This window comes from Entelurus aequoreus, linkage group LG05 (assembly GCF_033978785.1).
Source record: "Entelurus aequoreus isolate RoL-2023_Sb linkage group LG05, RoL_Eaeq_v1.1, whole genome shotgun sequence".
In the NCBI taxonomy this organism is placed as follows: Eukaryota; Metazoa; Chordata; class Actinopteri; order Syngnathiformes; family Syngnathidae; genus Entelurus; species Entelurus aequoreus.
The window spans coordinates 62,694,382-62,711,256 of record NC_084735.1 but is presented as its reverse complement, the minus strand read 5'-3'; the positions used below and the strand labels follow the sequence as shown (position 1 = coordinate 62,711,256).

Below are 16,875 nucleotides of genomic sequence, written 5' to 3'. Positions count from 1 at the left end.
GTAATCATATATCTGCTCAATTGCAACGTAAAAGTCTATCCTAAGTATTTTAAGATGGGATTGGGTTGGAGTTGCTCTAATTTCTTTTATTAGATGGATTAACAGTCTGTGTGATTTTTGTAAATTAAAATAAATGACGCCGTCTGCCCAATTGCATCTGAGATAAACTCCAGCACCCCCCGCGACCCTGAAAGGGACAAGCGGTAGAAAATGGATGGATGGATGGATTGAAAATAAATAAGTGTATCACTAGGATTTCAGAATAATTACCAGAAATTAATCAATATTAGTATGAATTTAAATAATTATAAACTACATCTTATCTTAATACTACTACCAGTCATTGTTTCATTGACTAATAAAAAAATGAAAGAAGAACCAAAACAAGCTTGTTTTTTGAACGGCTCCTCAAGATCTGACTCCCTTTAAAAAGTCATAAATCCCGTCTCTAGCTTAAATTAGTAAGGAGAATCCTTATTTTTTAAATAAAGTGTGTGTTTTGTCGCGTACCAAACTCTTCTTGACTGCGACTGCGATGAAGATAGATCCACAGTTTGCGTCCGATGTCGTACTTGACACAGGGATCTTTCTCATAGTGTAATCTATCCAACGCCCCGCTGACAACTGTGTTCACCTTCATGGCATAAGAAAAAGCCTGTTTATCGCCGATGTCATGAAAAGACAAAGTGGTACGCCTTTCTGACCTGTGCACTTGTGACGTCAGGGGCAAGAAACTGCGAGTCCTTGAGCAGTTCACAGATCTCTGCACGAGTTCCTTCTCCATTGGGTAGCCGGGCTGCTGCGTCCCGCACTACAAAACGGGAAAAGAGGGTTGCTTGAAACGCACTCTTGAAGCCATAACATAGAAAATCTCTGACCTAGAGAGAGGATGGTGACATAAGGCGGGCGGTTTGAGCGGAGCAGAGTGTGCTCCCGGGCTTTGTTGAGCGACATCTCCTTATCGAACACTCCCTTAACAGGACCCACCACTGATTCGAAGCCATGCATCCGAAACGTGAAAGCTTTGTGGGGTTGATTGTATCTCTGCTGCTCCTAATCAACACAAATCAAAGAAATGTTAGCTTGTTTGTAAACAAACACCAAAAATACAAGGCACATTAAATAGCAAAAGCTACCTGAATTTGGAACAGCTGTCTCTCATCTCCTGTGCTGGGTCTCACCACATAATCAGTAGACCTGTTGATAAAATATGTACGCTCTTAATATATTTTTTGCAATATTTCGCATTTACATAGATTGAGACTTACACTCGTGGCATTGGGGGTGTCATCTCAAAGGGTTCTTCACTTTCTGTCTGTGGGCGGAAAAGATGCCGTTTAAAAAAACAATAACATGCAACAACAGTTATTGTACATGTATTATCATCTCTGTATGTAAGGATGAGCGATATGGCCATCACAATATATTATTTGGTATGTAAATGATCATAGAACCATTTCAAAACGGGTTACACAGGCTCCTAATTATTATTAAATTGACATATGCAGTAACATTGCGTCATTTCCAGTTGTATCATGTTAAAACTGTTATTAATCTACTTGCTATTTTACTGTTGCAACATGTTTTTATCTACCCTTACGTAATATGTATTCTTCTGTAACCGAGTAGTTAAAGGACCAGTATTGGCTATACATTTTGAAAATCGTTGAATGACTTTTGATCACAATTATAATCAAACAAAAGCACAGGATGGCGGTGTAACAATATACATTTTTTTAATTATTTCCTACTATAGCTGGGTTGCATTTGACGTCATATCCGTTTACTTCTTCGCAGCTTAATTCACACGATGGTCAAACAATTTGAACGTAGCATTAAAACAAGTGAGAGTGAGTGTAGAGTTTAAGCAGAAAATGCTGTATTGCTGTTCTGTTCTTGGGTGTTCCAGTCATTCAAATAAAGAGAAGCGAAAGAAGTGGTTCATAAAGGTAATAAAGTCAGGGAAAAAAAGTTTGTTGAAGGAAATAGCTCTTAAAAATATCACTTTCATGATGTTTTGGAATAAAACTGGACCATGCTGGTGTCTGCAGCAATCACTTTGTAAAATGTTTGTTTAAACATGTGATTTATTTGAGAAACTTTCTGTGTTCGAGTTTATTCATTTATTCTCTACTACATTAGTAGTGTTTGAGAACAGAATTACATGTAAAGAAAGGACAAAAGATCACATTGTGTTCTTTTGTGGTTGCTATGCCTAAATATAACTAAGAACTGGTTGTGCAAAAAAACTATCGTCATGTTAAGTCTTAATCATAATTATTGTAATTGTTGGTCCGATCCACCGTATTTTCTTTCTCGATTTTCATAACAGAAACTAAAAGCTTAAGTTGTTGCGCAGGAAAGCCAAGTGCTTTATTCAACACGTTGACCACATTACAGCATCTTTGGTGTTATTCGTTAGCATCAAGAACATATCCTTAATAGTATTAATAAACTAGATGAATAAATCTATCGTAGGCTCAACAGCATATACTGTATCTTGACATCGCTAGATAACAGAGACATTAATAGCTAAATAAGGAGACAAAATATTAACTTTACACCATAAAAACTGCAGACATGAATTGTCTGAGATTTGTAGCAGGAAATCAACTGCAAGCAAACTTATCCTTTCTCTCATTAGCTTCACAATCTTAGCAGCACGGCACTCGTTATGTCAATCAAATACGTTACTTAGCAGTGCACGAATAAGTGAATTTTTTTCTTTTACTGATTCATTTGTGGACCCTTCCAGATGTAAAGACATGATGTGCCTCCAATCTTTTCTTCTCTAAATAACTTGAGTGTCAAATGAAGTGAGGTCGTAGAGAGCAGTAATCCCTCGGTGATGATACATGGTTTAAATCTTTAAAAAAATAAAAATTCTTGAGAGTGTAAAAATCCAATCCATCCCATTTTAAATATTTCCTTCATGATCGCTTTTATATTTGCCTCTAAACCAGCGGTTCTTAACCTGGGTTCGATCGAACCCTAGGGTTTCGGTGAGTCGGCCTCAGGGGTTCGACGGAACCCCTGAGGCACACCCGACTCATCGTGTAAATACAAACTTCTCCCTATCGGCGTATTATGGATACGGCAACAGCTGACTGGTTTGCAAGTGTGTAATTTGTTGTGAGTTTATGCACTGTGTTGGTTTTGTTGTTTGATCAAGGTGATGTTCATGCACGGTTCATTTTATGCACCAGTAAAAAACATGGTAACACTTTAGTATGGGGAACATATTCACCATTAATTAGTTGCTTATTAACATGCAAATTAGTAACATATTGGCTCTTAACTAGTCATAATTAAGTACTTAGTAATGCCTTATTCGGCATGGCCTTATTATAACCCTAACCAAATAACTGTAAATTAAGTATTTGTTACTTAGAATATGTTCCCCATACTAAAGTGTTACCAAAAAGATATAAATTTGTCTTGAATTTGAAAAAAAATAAAATTTTGTTTTTCACTAAAGAAGGGTTCGGTGAATGCGCATATGAAACTGGTGGGGTTCGGTACCTCCAACAAGGTTAAGAACCACTGCTCTAAACCTTTCAAAATACGCCCAAATCTGCACTGATTTAGGTAAATAAACAGTAGCCTAATGGGGCTCTCAACCATAGCCTGAAACCCAGAAGTGCCCGGATGTACTTAAAGGGGAATTGCACTTTTTTTGGAATGTTGCCTATCGTTCACAATCATTATAAGAGACGGTTTTTTTTTTTTTTTGCATTCTAAATATTAAAGGTTGGTTACAATGGATCTTATGGGAGCTGTGCAGTTCCGCCTTCAAAGCCCTTAAAAATAACCAAACACCTCCATTGAAGTAAATTTATAATAATGTTTAATATTTACGTATTTTGATTATTTTGAGCATACACGGCGCATTCATTTTAAAAATACATCACAACTTTTGCTTTTTTTTTGTCTTCATCACTGATTATTACTCACTACAGACTCCACGAGAGCCAACAAACAAAATTAAAAATCACTTATTGTACGATGTCTGCTGTCATTAGGAGGGGTTATGCTGGGGGTATTAGGAAAAGGGGACCAAGCGTCTTTTCGTGTCGTTCTCGCCCTTTTTGGGTTCTAAACGGCAGTCAAAGTGTACTAACTTGTTGGAATACGTCCACAGACTTCTTCTGTCCATGTAAGGGGCATGATCTATGATCTATTGTCAACTTCCAGAAACCAAGGAAGTGAGAAATCCGCAGACTACTCCATGATGATGATGTAAACATAGGCTCACACGGTAGTGATCACGGCGCCGCTAAACCTTGCACAAACAATCGCTAAAAATCCTTGACCGAAAACCACAACACCATCACTGTTTAGTACTTAAAAATATAGACTGTTAAATTTTAACAACATTCAAAGATTAGCATCAATACGAATGGCCCATAGAATCCTAAACAACACTGCACCAACTGCGACTACAAGAAACACACGAGCCTCCATCAGAGGGCAGTGTAACATACCCATATGTACCAGTAAAACCTCTTTTGCATGATCAACCTTTTCATTCAAAGTGATAAAGGAATGGAACGACCTCACAACAAACCTGAAAAGTCAAACATCATTCTTCATTCTAAGTGGAACTTAAAAAGTGGTTTGGAGCAATCGAAGCTGCTCACACGGTCACTGAGGTGGGCACTATGTTTGACCCACATGTCAACTTAAAGGCCTACTGAAACCCACTACTACCGACCACGCAGTCTGATAGTTTATATATCAATGATGAAATCTTAACATTGCAACACATGCCAATACGGCCGGGTTAACTTATAAAGTGACATTTAAAATTTCCCGGGAAATATCCGGCTGAAACGTCGCGGTATGATGACGTATGCGTGTGACGTAGTCAGTTAAACGGAAGTTATGGTACCCCGTAGAATCATATACAAAAAGCTCTGTTTTCATTTCATAATTCCACAGTATTCTGGACATCTTTTGCAATTTGTTTAATGAACAATGAAGGATGCAAAGAAGACAGTTGTAGGTGGGATCGGTGTATTAGCAGCGGACTACAGCAACACAACCAGGAGGACTTTGTTGGAGAGCAGACGCGCTAGCCGGCGACCTCACCTTGACTTCCTACGTCTCCGGGCCGCCAAACGCATCGGGTGAAGTCCTTCGTCCTTCCGCCGATCGCTGGAACGCAGGTGAGCACGGGTGTTGATGAGCAGATGAAGGCTGGCTGGCGTAGGTGGAGAGCTAATGTTTTTAGCATAGCTCTGTGCGGTCCGGTTGCTAAGTTAGCTTCAATGGCGTCGTTAGCACAGCATTGTTAACCTTCGCCAGCCTGGAAAGCATTAACCGTGTATTTACATGTCCACGGTTTAATAGTATTGTTGATTTTCTGTCTATCCTTCCAGTCAGGGGTTTATTTTTTTTCGTTTCTATATGCAGTTAAAGCACGATGCTATCACGTTAGCTCGTAGCTAAAGCGTTTCGCCGATGTATTGTCGTGGAGATAAAAGGCACTGAATGTCCATTTCGCGTTCTCGACTCTCATTTTCAAGAGGATATAGTATCCGAGGTGGTTTAAAATACAAATCCGTGATCCACAATAGAAAAAGGAGAAAGTGTGGAATCCAATGAGCCAGCTTGTACCTAAGTTACGGTCAGAGCAAAAAAAAATATGTATTTCACTGCATTCTAGTCCGTCACTCTAACGTTCCTCGTCCACGAATCTTTCATCCTCGCTCAAATTAATGGGGTAATGGTCCGAATAGCTCTTGCTGCATTGAAAACACTTGGAAAATATGAGGGAGTGAACAACTGACAACGTCACGCTACTTCCGGTAGGGGCAAGGTTTTTTTTTATCAGAGACCAAAAGTTGCGAACTTTATCGACGTTGTTCTATACTAAATCCTTTCAGCAAAAATATGGCAATATCGCAAAATGATCAAGTATGACACATAGAATGGATCTACTATTCCCGTTTAAATAAAAACATTTCATTTCAGTAGGCCTTTAATATATATTAATTCATGCATGAGAGCATTTTGTTGTGAGGTGTGTTTGTTGAAATTATGTTGTTTTTTTTTGTTTGTTTTTTACAAATGAAGACATGTGAACAAGAGCATGTATTGTCTATGTGTGATGATGTAAATGATGGTTGGTTAATATTCAAGTCACATAATGTAAATGGAGTATTGTTGGCGGTTTTTGAATGGTTATTTATTGGATTTTATGGTCGAAATACAGGACCGCCGATTGGCTCCGCTGTAAGCGCACTTTAATTTACATTTTAAATAAATGTAATACATAAATGTAATACATTTTACAAGTTAGAATGCATTAAGAAATATGTTTTATTAATGATTGTGAACAAGAGGCAAACAAAAAAAAGTGCAGTTCTCCTTTAAACCCCTCCTGTGTTGAGGGACTTATTTCCTGAGTTTGTAAAAAATAAAATATTTTTGATCGTAAAAAGTTTCGCTTTTACCGCTGTAGTATACTGATACTATATTCCTGACACTTGGTATCATTACTGTCGATATTCATATTGACCGCCTACCTGTTTACTTTCAAGATCTCTATCTTAGCAGTTAGCATATCTTCCTACGGTGTGTAGTGCAGCATGTTTAGCTATTCCTCGTCCTCCAGCGATGATACTTGATACTTTTGCCGATACAGAGGATTGCTGACTAATGAGTCATTCATAATGCAGGTCAATTCCATATTTTTGGAACATATGTGACCTGTATCTGATTTTTTTAGTTCAGTGAGAACAGTACAATTCCAAATTTTTCATATATGACCCAGGCATCTTTTGTACATGGAAATAAATCGGATATATATGCGATGCGTCTTCAATGTGAACCCTCCCGCGCTGAGGTCCCATTCATCCGACCAGAACATCATCAAAAAGGGATAAGCGCCATAATTTTTAGCCAAATTAGGCGGTTACAAAATAAACAGTTGACAACGGCGCAGAAATCGGGTGAAAATAATATGTTTTAGGAACTCAAATGAAAGTTCCACCACTCCTGTCTACAACTGCTCACCCACAGACACGCACTTGAGACATCAAAGCAAAATATCCCGTACAACTGCCAGAGCCAAAATACTTGCCCTCTTTCTTCTAAATTTCTTCTAAATCTCCTACGCGCAATAATTCGCTTCAGAAAATGTTCACTATTTTATTGTAATATGAACGGCCACGTAAAAAGATCAAATTTGACTACAAAACCGAATTGGACATCCGACCCTGCAGTGTGAACGTAGCCTTAGAAGGGGTTTTGCCCTGTGGAGACATTCGCTGTAAGCAAGAATGCTACATATTGCGTAGAGGACGTATCCGTTCGTTTGTCGCTGTCAAATTTGCAGGACTGAGCTAGAATGTGTCATTAATATGCATTATCACAATATGTGAATCTTTGGGCACCACAAAAATTAGATTTGATCCAATTCTTATGGGTAACGATTCGATTCAAAATCCATATTTTTTAATAATATTGAGCGGCAGTTCTATGGTTCACTACATTCCTCCATAAAATAGACAGCTGTAATACATTTCTATATTACTTAAAAGAAAACTTGTTTTGTTTAATAAAATTATACCCAAACATTTAATAAAGTCAAATACAAATAAGGCAACGAGAGAAGTATCCCACACTTCTCTTTTCTAAAGTAAAACCAGTGAAGTTGGCACGTTGTGTAAATTGTAAATAAAAACAGACGACAATGATTTGCAAATGTTTTTCAACTTATATTCAATTGAAGATACTGTAAAGACAAGATATTTAATGTTTGAACTGAGAAACCTGATTTTTTTTCTGCAAATAATCCTTAACTTAGAATTTAATGGCAGCAACACATTGCAAAAAAGTTGGCACAAGGGCATTTTTACCACTGTGTTACATGGCCTTTCCTTTAACAACACTCAGTAAACGTTTGGGAACTGAGACGACCAATTTTTTAAGCTTTTCAGGTGAAATTCTTTCCCATTCTTGCTTGATGTACAGCTTACGTTGTTCAACAGTCTGGTGTCTCCGTTGTCGTATTTTACGCTTCATAATGTGCCACACATTTTCAAATGGAGACAGGTCTGGACTACAGGCAGGCCAGTCTAGTACCCGCACTCTTTTACTATGAAGCCACGCTGTTGTAACACATGGCTTGGCATTGTCTTGCTTTCAGCATTAATGGCGCCTTCACAGATGTGTAAGTTACCCATGCCTTGGGCACTAATACACCCCCATACCAACACAAAGGCTGGCATTTGAACTTTGCGCCTAGAACAATCTGGATGGTTCTTTTCCTCTATGTTCCGGAGGACACAACGTCCACAGTTTCCAAAAACAATTTGAAATGTGGACTCGTCAGACCACAGAACACTTTTCCACTTTGCATCAGTCCATCTTAAATGAGCTCGGACCAAGCAAAGCAGGCGGCGTTTCTGGGTGTTGTTGATAAATGGCTTTCGCTTTGCATAGTAGTGTTTTAACTTGCACTTACAGATGTAGCGACCAACTGTAGTTACTGATAGTGGTTTTCTGAAGTGTTCCTGAGCCCATGTGGTGATATCCTTTACACACTGATGTTGCTTTTTGATGCAATACCGCTTTTTGATGCAATACCGCCTGAGGGATCGAAGGTCACGGGCATTCAATGTTGGTATTCGGCCTTGCAGTGATTTCTCCAGATTCTCTGAACCTTTTGATGATATTACGGACCGTAGATGGTGAAATCCCTAAATTCCTTGCAATAGCTCGTTGAGAAATGTTGTTCTTAAACTGTGTAACAATTTGCTCACGCATTTGTTGACAAAGTGGTGACCCTCGCCCCATCCTTTTTGTGAATGACTGAGCATTTCATGGAAGCTGCTTTTATAACCAATCATGGCACCCACCTGTTCCCAATGAGCCTGTTTACCTGTGGGATTTTCCAAATAAGTGTTTGATGAGCATTCCTCAACTTTCTCAATCTTTTTTGCCACTTGTGCCAGCTTTTTTGAAACATGTTGCAGGCATCAAATTCCAAATGAGCTAATATTTGCAAAAAATAACAAAGTTTTCCAGTTCGAACGTTAAGTATCTTGTCTTTGCAGTCTATTCGATTGAATATAGGTTGAAAAGGATTAGCAAATCATTGTATTCTGTTTTTATTTACGATGTAACGTGCCAACTTCACTGGTTTTGGGGTTTGTACATCAACAATATGATTTTCCTGAGCAGCTCGACAGGACAGATTAAAAATATATATTTTTTAAAGTTGATTTTTGATATTTTTGAATCGATTAAGAATTGTTACAAATAAAAATCACTATTCATTTGAAAATCTTTTTTTTTTTGACACCCTTAATGATAGTATTAAAAACTTTATCGTTGGACAAATTTATATAATTTAGATTGTCTTAATTGTGCAACCATATGTGTTTTTATGAAATACCTTGACAACAAAATCTTTGGAGTCCAACCAGAGTTGACAAAGTGCAATGAGGTCCTTCTCTGTATCGTGGGTGGGGCCTAAAAAAAGCCCCATTATCATCATGGACGTGTATCACAGCATCAATTTATAAATCCGTCTTACCGATCCACTTCCACTGCTGTGTTTCATCAACAAATTCCACAAATGGCAAGAAACCACTTGGGAGAGCCATTACACCTTCTGAAAAATATAGTATAGTAGAGAACAAAAAATTAGATTTTGTATAGGTATTTTTCCACCAAGTTGTATAATTAATTTTAACTCAGCGTGGTTGTTTCTACAAGTCTACACACCTTTGGTCTCGCCTGCAAGAAACTGCAGCGCATGGAGGACCAATTCTGACCAGCAGGAGGCAGAAGAAAACCAAACGTTGAGCGCACTGGCAGGCGACAACTGCCACATTTGAACTTTCTCCTCCAACTGAGCGCAGATCAACACACAAACTTGGGGTTTAACTCACTGACTAACATGCATGTGAGCAGAATATATCGTAGATTGTACCACTGAAGTGCTGGTGAGATGCTCCGCCCTCAAGATGGTCTCCAACAAGCTGAAGAAGCTGATAGCAAGTTCTTCAACGACTACCGGGCTGCTTTGAGGCTCTTCCAGAATCCTGCAAGAATGGCGGTTACTTCCCAGAATTGTGACGTCCAACAGAATCAGCTTTTTTGTAAACATACTCCTCCTTGATGTTGGCCAGTGGTGTAGATGGAGTGTCTGTCAGGGAGTTGATGTTTGCCAGGGGAACTGACGGGGTTTCCGAAGCGAGAGTGTCACAAGGGTCCTCTAATTCCACTTTTACTGTCTTAATTTTCTTCTTCCTTCTCTCCTCTTTGATCTTTTTCTTGGGTAGAGACAGCTCAAAGAGTGCTGGTGAAAACATTTAGTTGAGTTATTTTTAGTTATATTACTATACAAGCTGTAAACTGACTATTCTAAATCCATGTTTAATTTCTATAGCAGTGTCGCTTGTAGGGTTGCCTGGATACCAATACTTTGTACCGGTACCAAAATGTATGTTGATACTTTTTGATACTTTTCAAAATAAAAGTGGCCAAAAAAAACTTCATTATTGGCTTCATCTGAACAGAAAATCTTACGATACACTGAATATACTGTATGTTTCTTATTGCACTCACAGAACAATTTACAATTTTCCATATTACATGTAGCCTGCTAGAATCTAGGATTAGATTAGAATAGAACCACATTGTTAAAGATAAAACACAAATTGTAGGAATTTGTTACAAAATTCAGTCCATTCACTTGCATTAGTTTACGCTACGTGAGCGGTTTTGACTGCGCTAATACTGTAATTGGCAAAAAGCTGTGTGCGCGTCTACGTATCTACATAGTTAATTACATTACCTGTCATTCTTTAAACTCTGTGTGCAGGTCTTGATGTTTATTTAAATGTTTACCTAAGTTTGAAGCAAAGATTGTAATACTTTATTGCAACCTTCGGCGAGGCATGTTTTAAAGCAGCACTTGAAGCGCTGCTCTTTTTTTTTTCTTTTTTGTCCTGTCCAGCTACTCAGGCCAATCATATTGTGGATGTACAGTAGATGCCCATATCGGCTGTACATATTTACTTTACAAAAAAGTGTGGAATACTTCTCTTGTTGCCTTATTTGTATTTGGCTTTATTAAATGGATTTAGATTATTATTTGGCGCAGCTGGGCCGGAGCAGGAGGGGATAAGGTATACACAGACACACATATTATATAGGGGATAAGGTATACACAGACACACATATTATATAGGGGATAAGGTATACACAGACACACATGTATATATATATATATATACAGTACATACATATATATATATATATATATATATATATATATATATATATATATATATATATATATATATATATATATATATATATATATATATGTACTGTATATATATATATATATATATATATACACACACACAAGTGTGTGTATACTCTAACCACCCACTGAGAACCAGCCGATCACCTCTCCCCCGTCCCCCACAGGTCCTGCTGCGTACCCCCCGGCCCCCAGGGACAACCCCCGACAAGCCCGCCCCCAGACGACTGCAGGCGTGTTTAAAGTGTCATCTTTATCGTTAGTTTTGAAACCCAAATACCTCTCTATAATGCGCTTCACGTACCCTCCTTATCAACAAGTAGAATTGTAGGGATTTTATTTTTTTGTTGCCATTTTTCCTCTTCACACTATTTCTGCTTTTATGCACTCTGTGTGTGCATACTGACACACTCAACATGTGCCTCGGCTCAGCAACGTCATTGCCGCTCGGCAGCATGCGGGTGAAAAACAAAATACCTGTATTTTTCAATGGCAGTATAGTACCATTTTTAAATTCATTAGTACCGTGGTACTTTAATAGTACCGGTATACTGTACAACCTTGAAATTATAACTGCTGGATCTTACATTTTCACTTTTGTGCGATACTGTGTTGGAATAAATTGACTCACGCAACGCTGCTTTGCGACCAATATTGGCCCTGGACAGGATGTCACTGAGATGGATGTCTGAGGTCATCAAGTCAGGATGGTCCTAAAGAGAGGAATCATTGGTGAGTAACTGATCACCACACCTAGCGTTGGCCGATAAAACGATAGCGATACATATTGCAAAATAACTTTTCCTGGACAGTATTCATTTTTCAACATTCTTTAGATGTAAGACGACTGCAGCACGAAGGTAATATATAGCCAAGGTGAGAAGAGGTCTCACTCTGTCATGAGACTTGGCCGAGTGAAGTGTGTGATAGTAGCGGCTTAAAATAGTGGGGATAGGACAAATTATATCCACCAAAAAGCGTAAAATGTTCATAATAATTCAAAAACGTCTCAGAAGGGAGTTTATGCGTTGTATAACTATAAATGTTGTCTTGTTTTTAGCGTGGAGTAGACGGTCGTTCTTTTATTTTAGCATAACTTTCATCTATTTCGCAATTTATGGAGAAATGGCGTCGCATTCGGGTATGTTTTGCCCAACATATCATCTGTGCATCAATATAATGATACATTACTAGGAAGTATGCCGATTGATCAGTCACTAATTAGTATTGGCCGATCTCACACATGGATGATTGGTATCGGAATCAGATCATAGCATCCCTATATATTACAAGTACAATGTGTGTACCGTATTTTTCTGACTATAAGTCGCTCCGGAGTATAAGTCGCACCGGCCAAAATGCATAATAAAGAAGGGGAAAAACATATATAAGTCGCACTGGAGTATAAGTCGCATTTTTTGGGGAAATGTATTTGATAAACCCGAACACCAAGAATAGACATTTGAAAGGCAATTTAAAATAAATAAAGAATAGTGAACAACAGACTGAATAAGTGTACGTTATATGACGCATAAATAACCAACTGAGAACGTGCCTGGTATGTTAACGTAACATATTATGGTAAGAGTCATTCAAATAACTATAACATATAGAACATGCTATACGTTTACCAAACAATCTGTCACTCCTAATCGCTAAATCCCATGAAATCTTAAACGTCTGGTCTCTTACGTGAATGAGCTAAATAATATTATTTGATATTTTACGGTAATGTGTTAATAATTTCACACATAAGTCGCTCCTGAGTATAAGTCGCACCCCAGTCCAAACTATGAAAAAAACTGCGACTTATAGTCCGAAAAATACGGTATATCATATTCAAAATCAGTTTTCTGTCAAGCATACTTGTTTTGTTGGCAATGCAAACTGCAATAATATCTAGAAGCAGCTTAATTAAGTCTGCTCTGAGTTCTGCTTGAGTGACTGTTTGAGTTGGTGTTTAGTCTCCATCTGGGCGTGACATCTTGAGCAATAAAGGTATCGAAATATGGCAGTTTGATTTTACGTGAATCAATACCCGGTAGATAAAGGTATCGAAATATGGCACCGTTTGATTTTACATGAATCAATACCCGATAAATAAAGTTGGTATGGTATGGTATGGTATGGTAGAACTGAGGGAATTTGGTCGGTGATTATAAAACAAGGGTGGGCAATTAATTTTTACCGGGGGCCGCATGAGCAACCCGAGCACTGCTGGGGGGCCACACCGACAATTTTTCAATTAAATTTTGCTCAAATTATTTTTGATATACCGTAAGATAAATAATAATAATAATAATATTTTCATTCAACCTAACTTATCTTTATACAAAAGCAGATGGCTTTTGATGGTTTTATTTTTAACACTTTCTTACACCACTGCCTGATGAATAATACAATGCAAAAATTTAAATTTCTGTCACTTTATCCTGCATCCTCTTTGTTGTGAATGTAGCACGCCTGTAAGGTGATTGGCGAAGAAGTAGGAAGCGTTGCTGTTGCGGAAATGAGGAGTGAGGATGGACGTGCGTGTGGAAAGAACGAGATAAGTTGAGCTGTGTTAGTATAGGTTGCTCAATAAAAGTTTAAAAAGAGCGTCAGACTTGGTGTGCACTTCTTCTGGACGCTACAATTGGTGGCAGAAGTGGGATGAAATGCCTCCCAGTTCGCCTTGCCATCAAACCTGGGAGTCTTCATTGAGGGCGGAATTCCCCCATGCCAAGCAGAGTGCGCTGCACCTGTAGACGCTGCCTCTCTCCTTCCTCCCTTTCTCTCTCTCCTTCCTCCCTTTCTCTCTCTCTTTGCGACGAGCTTCTCACGTCCGGGATACACACAGACATCTGCAGTGCTGCCGGCACCATTAAGTCCCCACTCAATGTCCTTTCCCTCCCGTTCAATCTTGACAAAGTCGCCAGGAAACATCGTGACACGTACCTCCCGATGACGTAGCAGGCTGAGCACACAAGCAGCGCAGTATGCGCACACAATTAAGCAGCGGCAGTATGCACAAAGTTTTACTTCTGACACCAATTGTAGCGTCCAGAAGAAGTGCACACCAAGTCTGACGCTCTTTTTAAACTTTTATTGAGCAACCTATACTAACACAGCTCAACGTATCTCATTCCTTCCACACGCACGTCTATCCTCACTCCTCATTTCCGCAACTCAAAATCACAACATCAACTTCAGGTCGTTACACTATATTCTTTAAACACAGCAACCTGTGCAGTCCATGTCTTGTTGAAAACACGCCATTCGTCATCAACTTTTCTTTTTTTAGCGTCTCAGGGATAACCGGGCATCACTTGTCGCTGTGCGCCTTCACTCACAGGACATACGCCCATAAATAACACTTTTCTAAATAAAAGCAGCACAGTTGTATTGCACGCACGACATGTTTTTTTAAATTTATTTTGTAATTTGTGATTGCCGCTGCGCGCACGAGCATACGTCCACACGGAAGTAATACAAATAACGCTTTTCAAAACAAAAGCAGCACCGTTGTATTGCACACTCGAAATAGATACTTATTAAAATTTATTTTGTAATTTATGATTGGCCTCACGCGGGCCGGACAGGGACGTACAAAGGGCCGCAGAATACCCAGGTCTGCTATAAAAGTACTGACTTTAGTACACATGTTCAGCCCCTGACAAAAAATACAGAATTCAATTAAAATAACCTTCTGATGTCATCTCATCTCACTTATTAGTAATGTAACATCTGAACATGACAAAAAATATTGATATTTATTTTAAACATATCGATATTGACCGATACATAAAAAATATTGTGCTCTAACCAAATGTACTTTATTCCTAGACATTTCTTACCAGTTGTCGCTTTCTTTTATCCCGATGGTTTTGGAGCATGACCTTCAAGTCCTGTTCTCCAAGCTGGATTTTTTCTGTACAAAATAACACTTTTTTTTCAAGAAAATATGCCAGGAGGGTGAATAGCCAAATTACCAGTAGTCTTCATGTCTTGGGTGGACAGACTGGGCAGAACTCTGAGTGAGACACTGGGTGTCGGAGAGGAGGGGGATTGTGGAGCCGGTGTCCACAGGGATAGATCTACAATATTAGCACATGCATTAAAATAGTAACAATGTAGGTAAGTAGAGTAAGGCTGCTCAGCTTGTAAAGTATTGTAACAGAAAGGTATTAAAAGAAAAAATTAATAAAACAGACTGACCGTCTTCGTCAGATGAAGCATTGCTGTCGCCGCACTCCGTTTTAACCTCCTTTAAAATGCGTCTCAGTCTTCTTTTAACCTTTTGCTCACGTATTTCAGCGTGACTCCTTGTCTGATGCTTCCTTTTCGGCGGAAAGTCCAGACCGTTGTGAACTGCAAAATCTAGCAACTCCTACAGCATGAAGACATATATTACAACCATCTGATGGGTAGGATTGTGGTTATTATTCTGCAACCAAACACCTTTCGGGAGACGAGGATTTGTTTCAGCAGTCGGTGGTAGTATTGCTGGAGAGAGTACAACCGTCGTCTTTGCTGAGACTTGCCACACAACTGTCTGTACTTGACGACTTCAGGGTTGAAGTAGCCATCTAGATTTGTTTAGATAATGAGCAAATAGAAAAACATCACTAATATTTTAGAATAGAGAGTTGATTGATCAGACTGTTAAATACCTCTAAAAAGTTTCTGTGCGAGATGAAGGGGATTTCCAAAATGAAAGTTTCTGTTGTTGAACAGGTCATTGATAGTGCTTTCCTGCTCGGTGTCGTTGTTGTCAGGAAACTGGGGCAAAAACTGACTGAGGTGCTGCTTCTGGGACTCTGAAAGCACTTCAGTCCATGTGCTCCCACTCACCACAGAGAAGAATATTTCCGGCTGATGAGAAACATTGGTAGATACATTTTAACAACACATCCATTGATTAAGATTAAAGATTAAAGTACCAATGATTGTCACACACACACTAGATGTGGCGAAATTTGTCCTCTGCATTTGTGACATATGAAGAGTTAAATTGCACATCACTCACGTCTTCCAGTAGTTCCTCCGGGAGGCTGACCCTGCAGTTACCCAGCATGCACTCCTCAGTGATCTGACCGTTTTCTTCCTCTTTAAGGTCAAGAGGGTCAGTGAGGATGTGAGTGAGGACGTCCATTCTCCTCCACTGCTGTTGACACACCATAGTAACCCACATCAAATGTAATTAAAAATGCACAATGACACCGTGTTGTAAACAAACTCTATGCCACGATCACAAATGCGCATAGCTTTTAAAAGGTTACCCAACAGCAACCATCGTGCTTTTACTTCCAAACAAGGGCGCTTGTTTGTAGCATAAAAGTTAGCACTCACAGTCACTTAGCATGTCCTGCTACTTCGTAATGTATTGTATAAAGCCTTATATTTCGCATCAAATATATTAAACGTACGCTGTTGGAACGTTTGCATATGTACAAGTGTGTGACTTGATTTATACTTGTTAAAACCTTCTTAAGTCAGCGCTTACCTTTGTTTTGAGGTACTGTAGGGGGCGGGGGGCTGTTTTAAAGACGTACCGTTTTCTTCTTCTATTGTTACAGGATGTAACTGAATGACGCTCTCAGTTTGCT

At 38.9% G+C, this 16,875-nt stretch overlaps 1 protein-coding gene across 3 annotated transcripts in view; it reads right to left on the bottom strand.

Moving 5' to 3' along the window:
* Positions 1-16,875, bottom strand: part of LOC133650862 (nuclear factor related to kappa-B-binding protein-like) — a 24,603-nt gene extending 7,728 nt beyond the window's left edge. The window contains exons 1-19 of one of the 3 annotated variants that reach the window (XM_062048581.1): positions 16,773-16,875; positions 16,296-16,433; positions 16,121-16,141; positions 15,940-16,048; positions 15,728-15,855; positions 15,485-15,656; positions 15,259-15,363; positions 15,124-15,212; positions 11,919-12,000; positions 10,126-10,315; positions 9,947-10,058; positions 9,739-9,865; positions 9,548-9,625; positions 9,407-9,483; positions 1,269-1,315; positions 1,137-1,197; positions 879-1,053; positions 705-811; positions 511-634 (exon numbers count right to left, since the gene is read on the bottom strand). In XM_062048581.1, coding sequence (XP_061904565.1) covers positions 511-634; positions 705-811; positions 879-1,053; positions 1,137-1,197; positions 1,269-1,315; positions 9,407-9,483; positions 9,548-9,625; positions 9,739-9,865; positions 9,947-10,058; positions 10,126-10,315; positions 11,919-12,000; positions 15,124-15,212; positions 15,259-15,363; positions 15,485-15,656; positions 15,728-15,855; positions 15,940-16,048; positions 16,121-16,141; positions 16,296-16,421 — 1,930 coding nt within the window. In that variant the 5' untranslated portion in view covers positions 16,422-16,433; positions 16,773-16,875. Of the gene's footprint in view, positions 1-510; positions 635-704; positions 812-878; positions 1,054-1,136; positions 1,198-1,268; positions 1,316-9,406; positions 9,484-9,547; positions 9,626-9,738; positions 9,866-9,946; positions 10,059-10,125; positions 10,316-11,918; positions 12,001-15,123; positions 15,213-15,258; positions 15,364-15,484; positions 15,657-15,727; positions 15,856-15,939; positions 16,142-16,295; positions 16,434-16,772 lie in introns of all 3 variants that reach the window. The other 2 variants (XM_062048579.1, XM_062048580.1) reach the window with 2 other exon arrangements.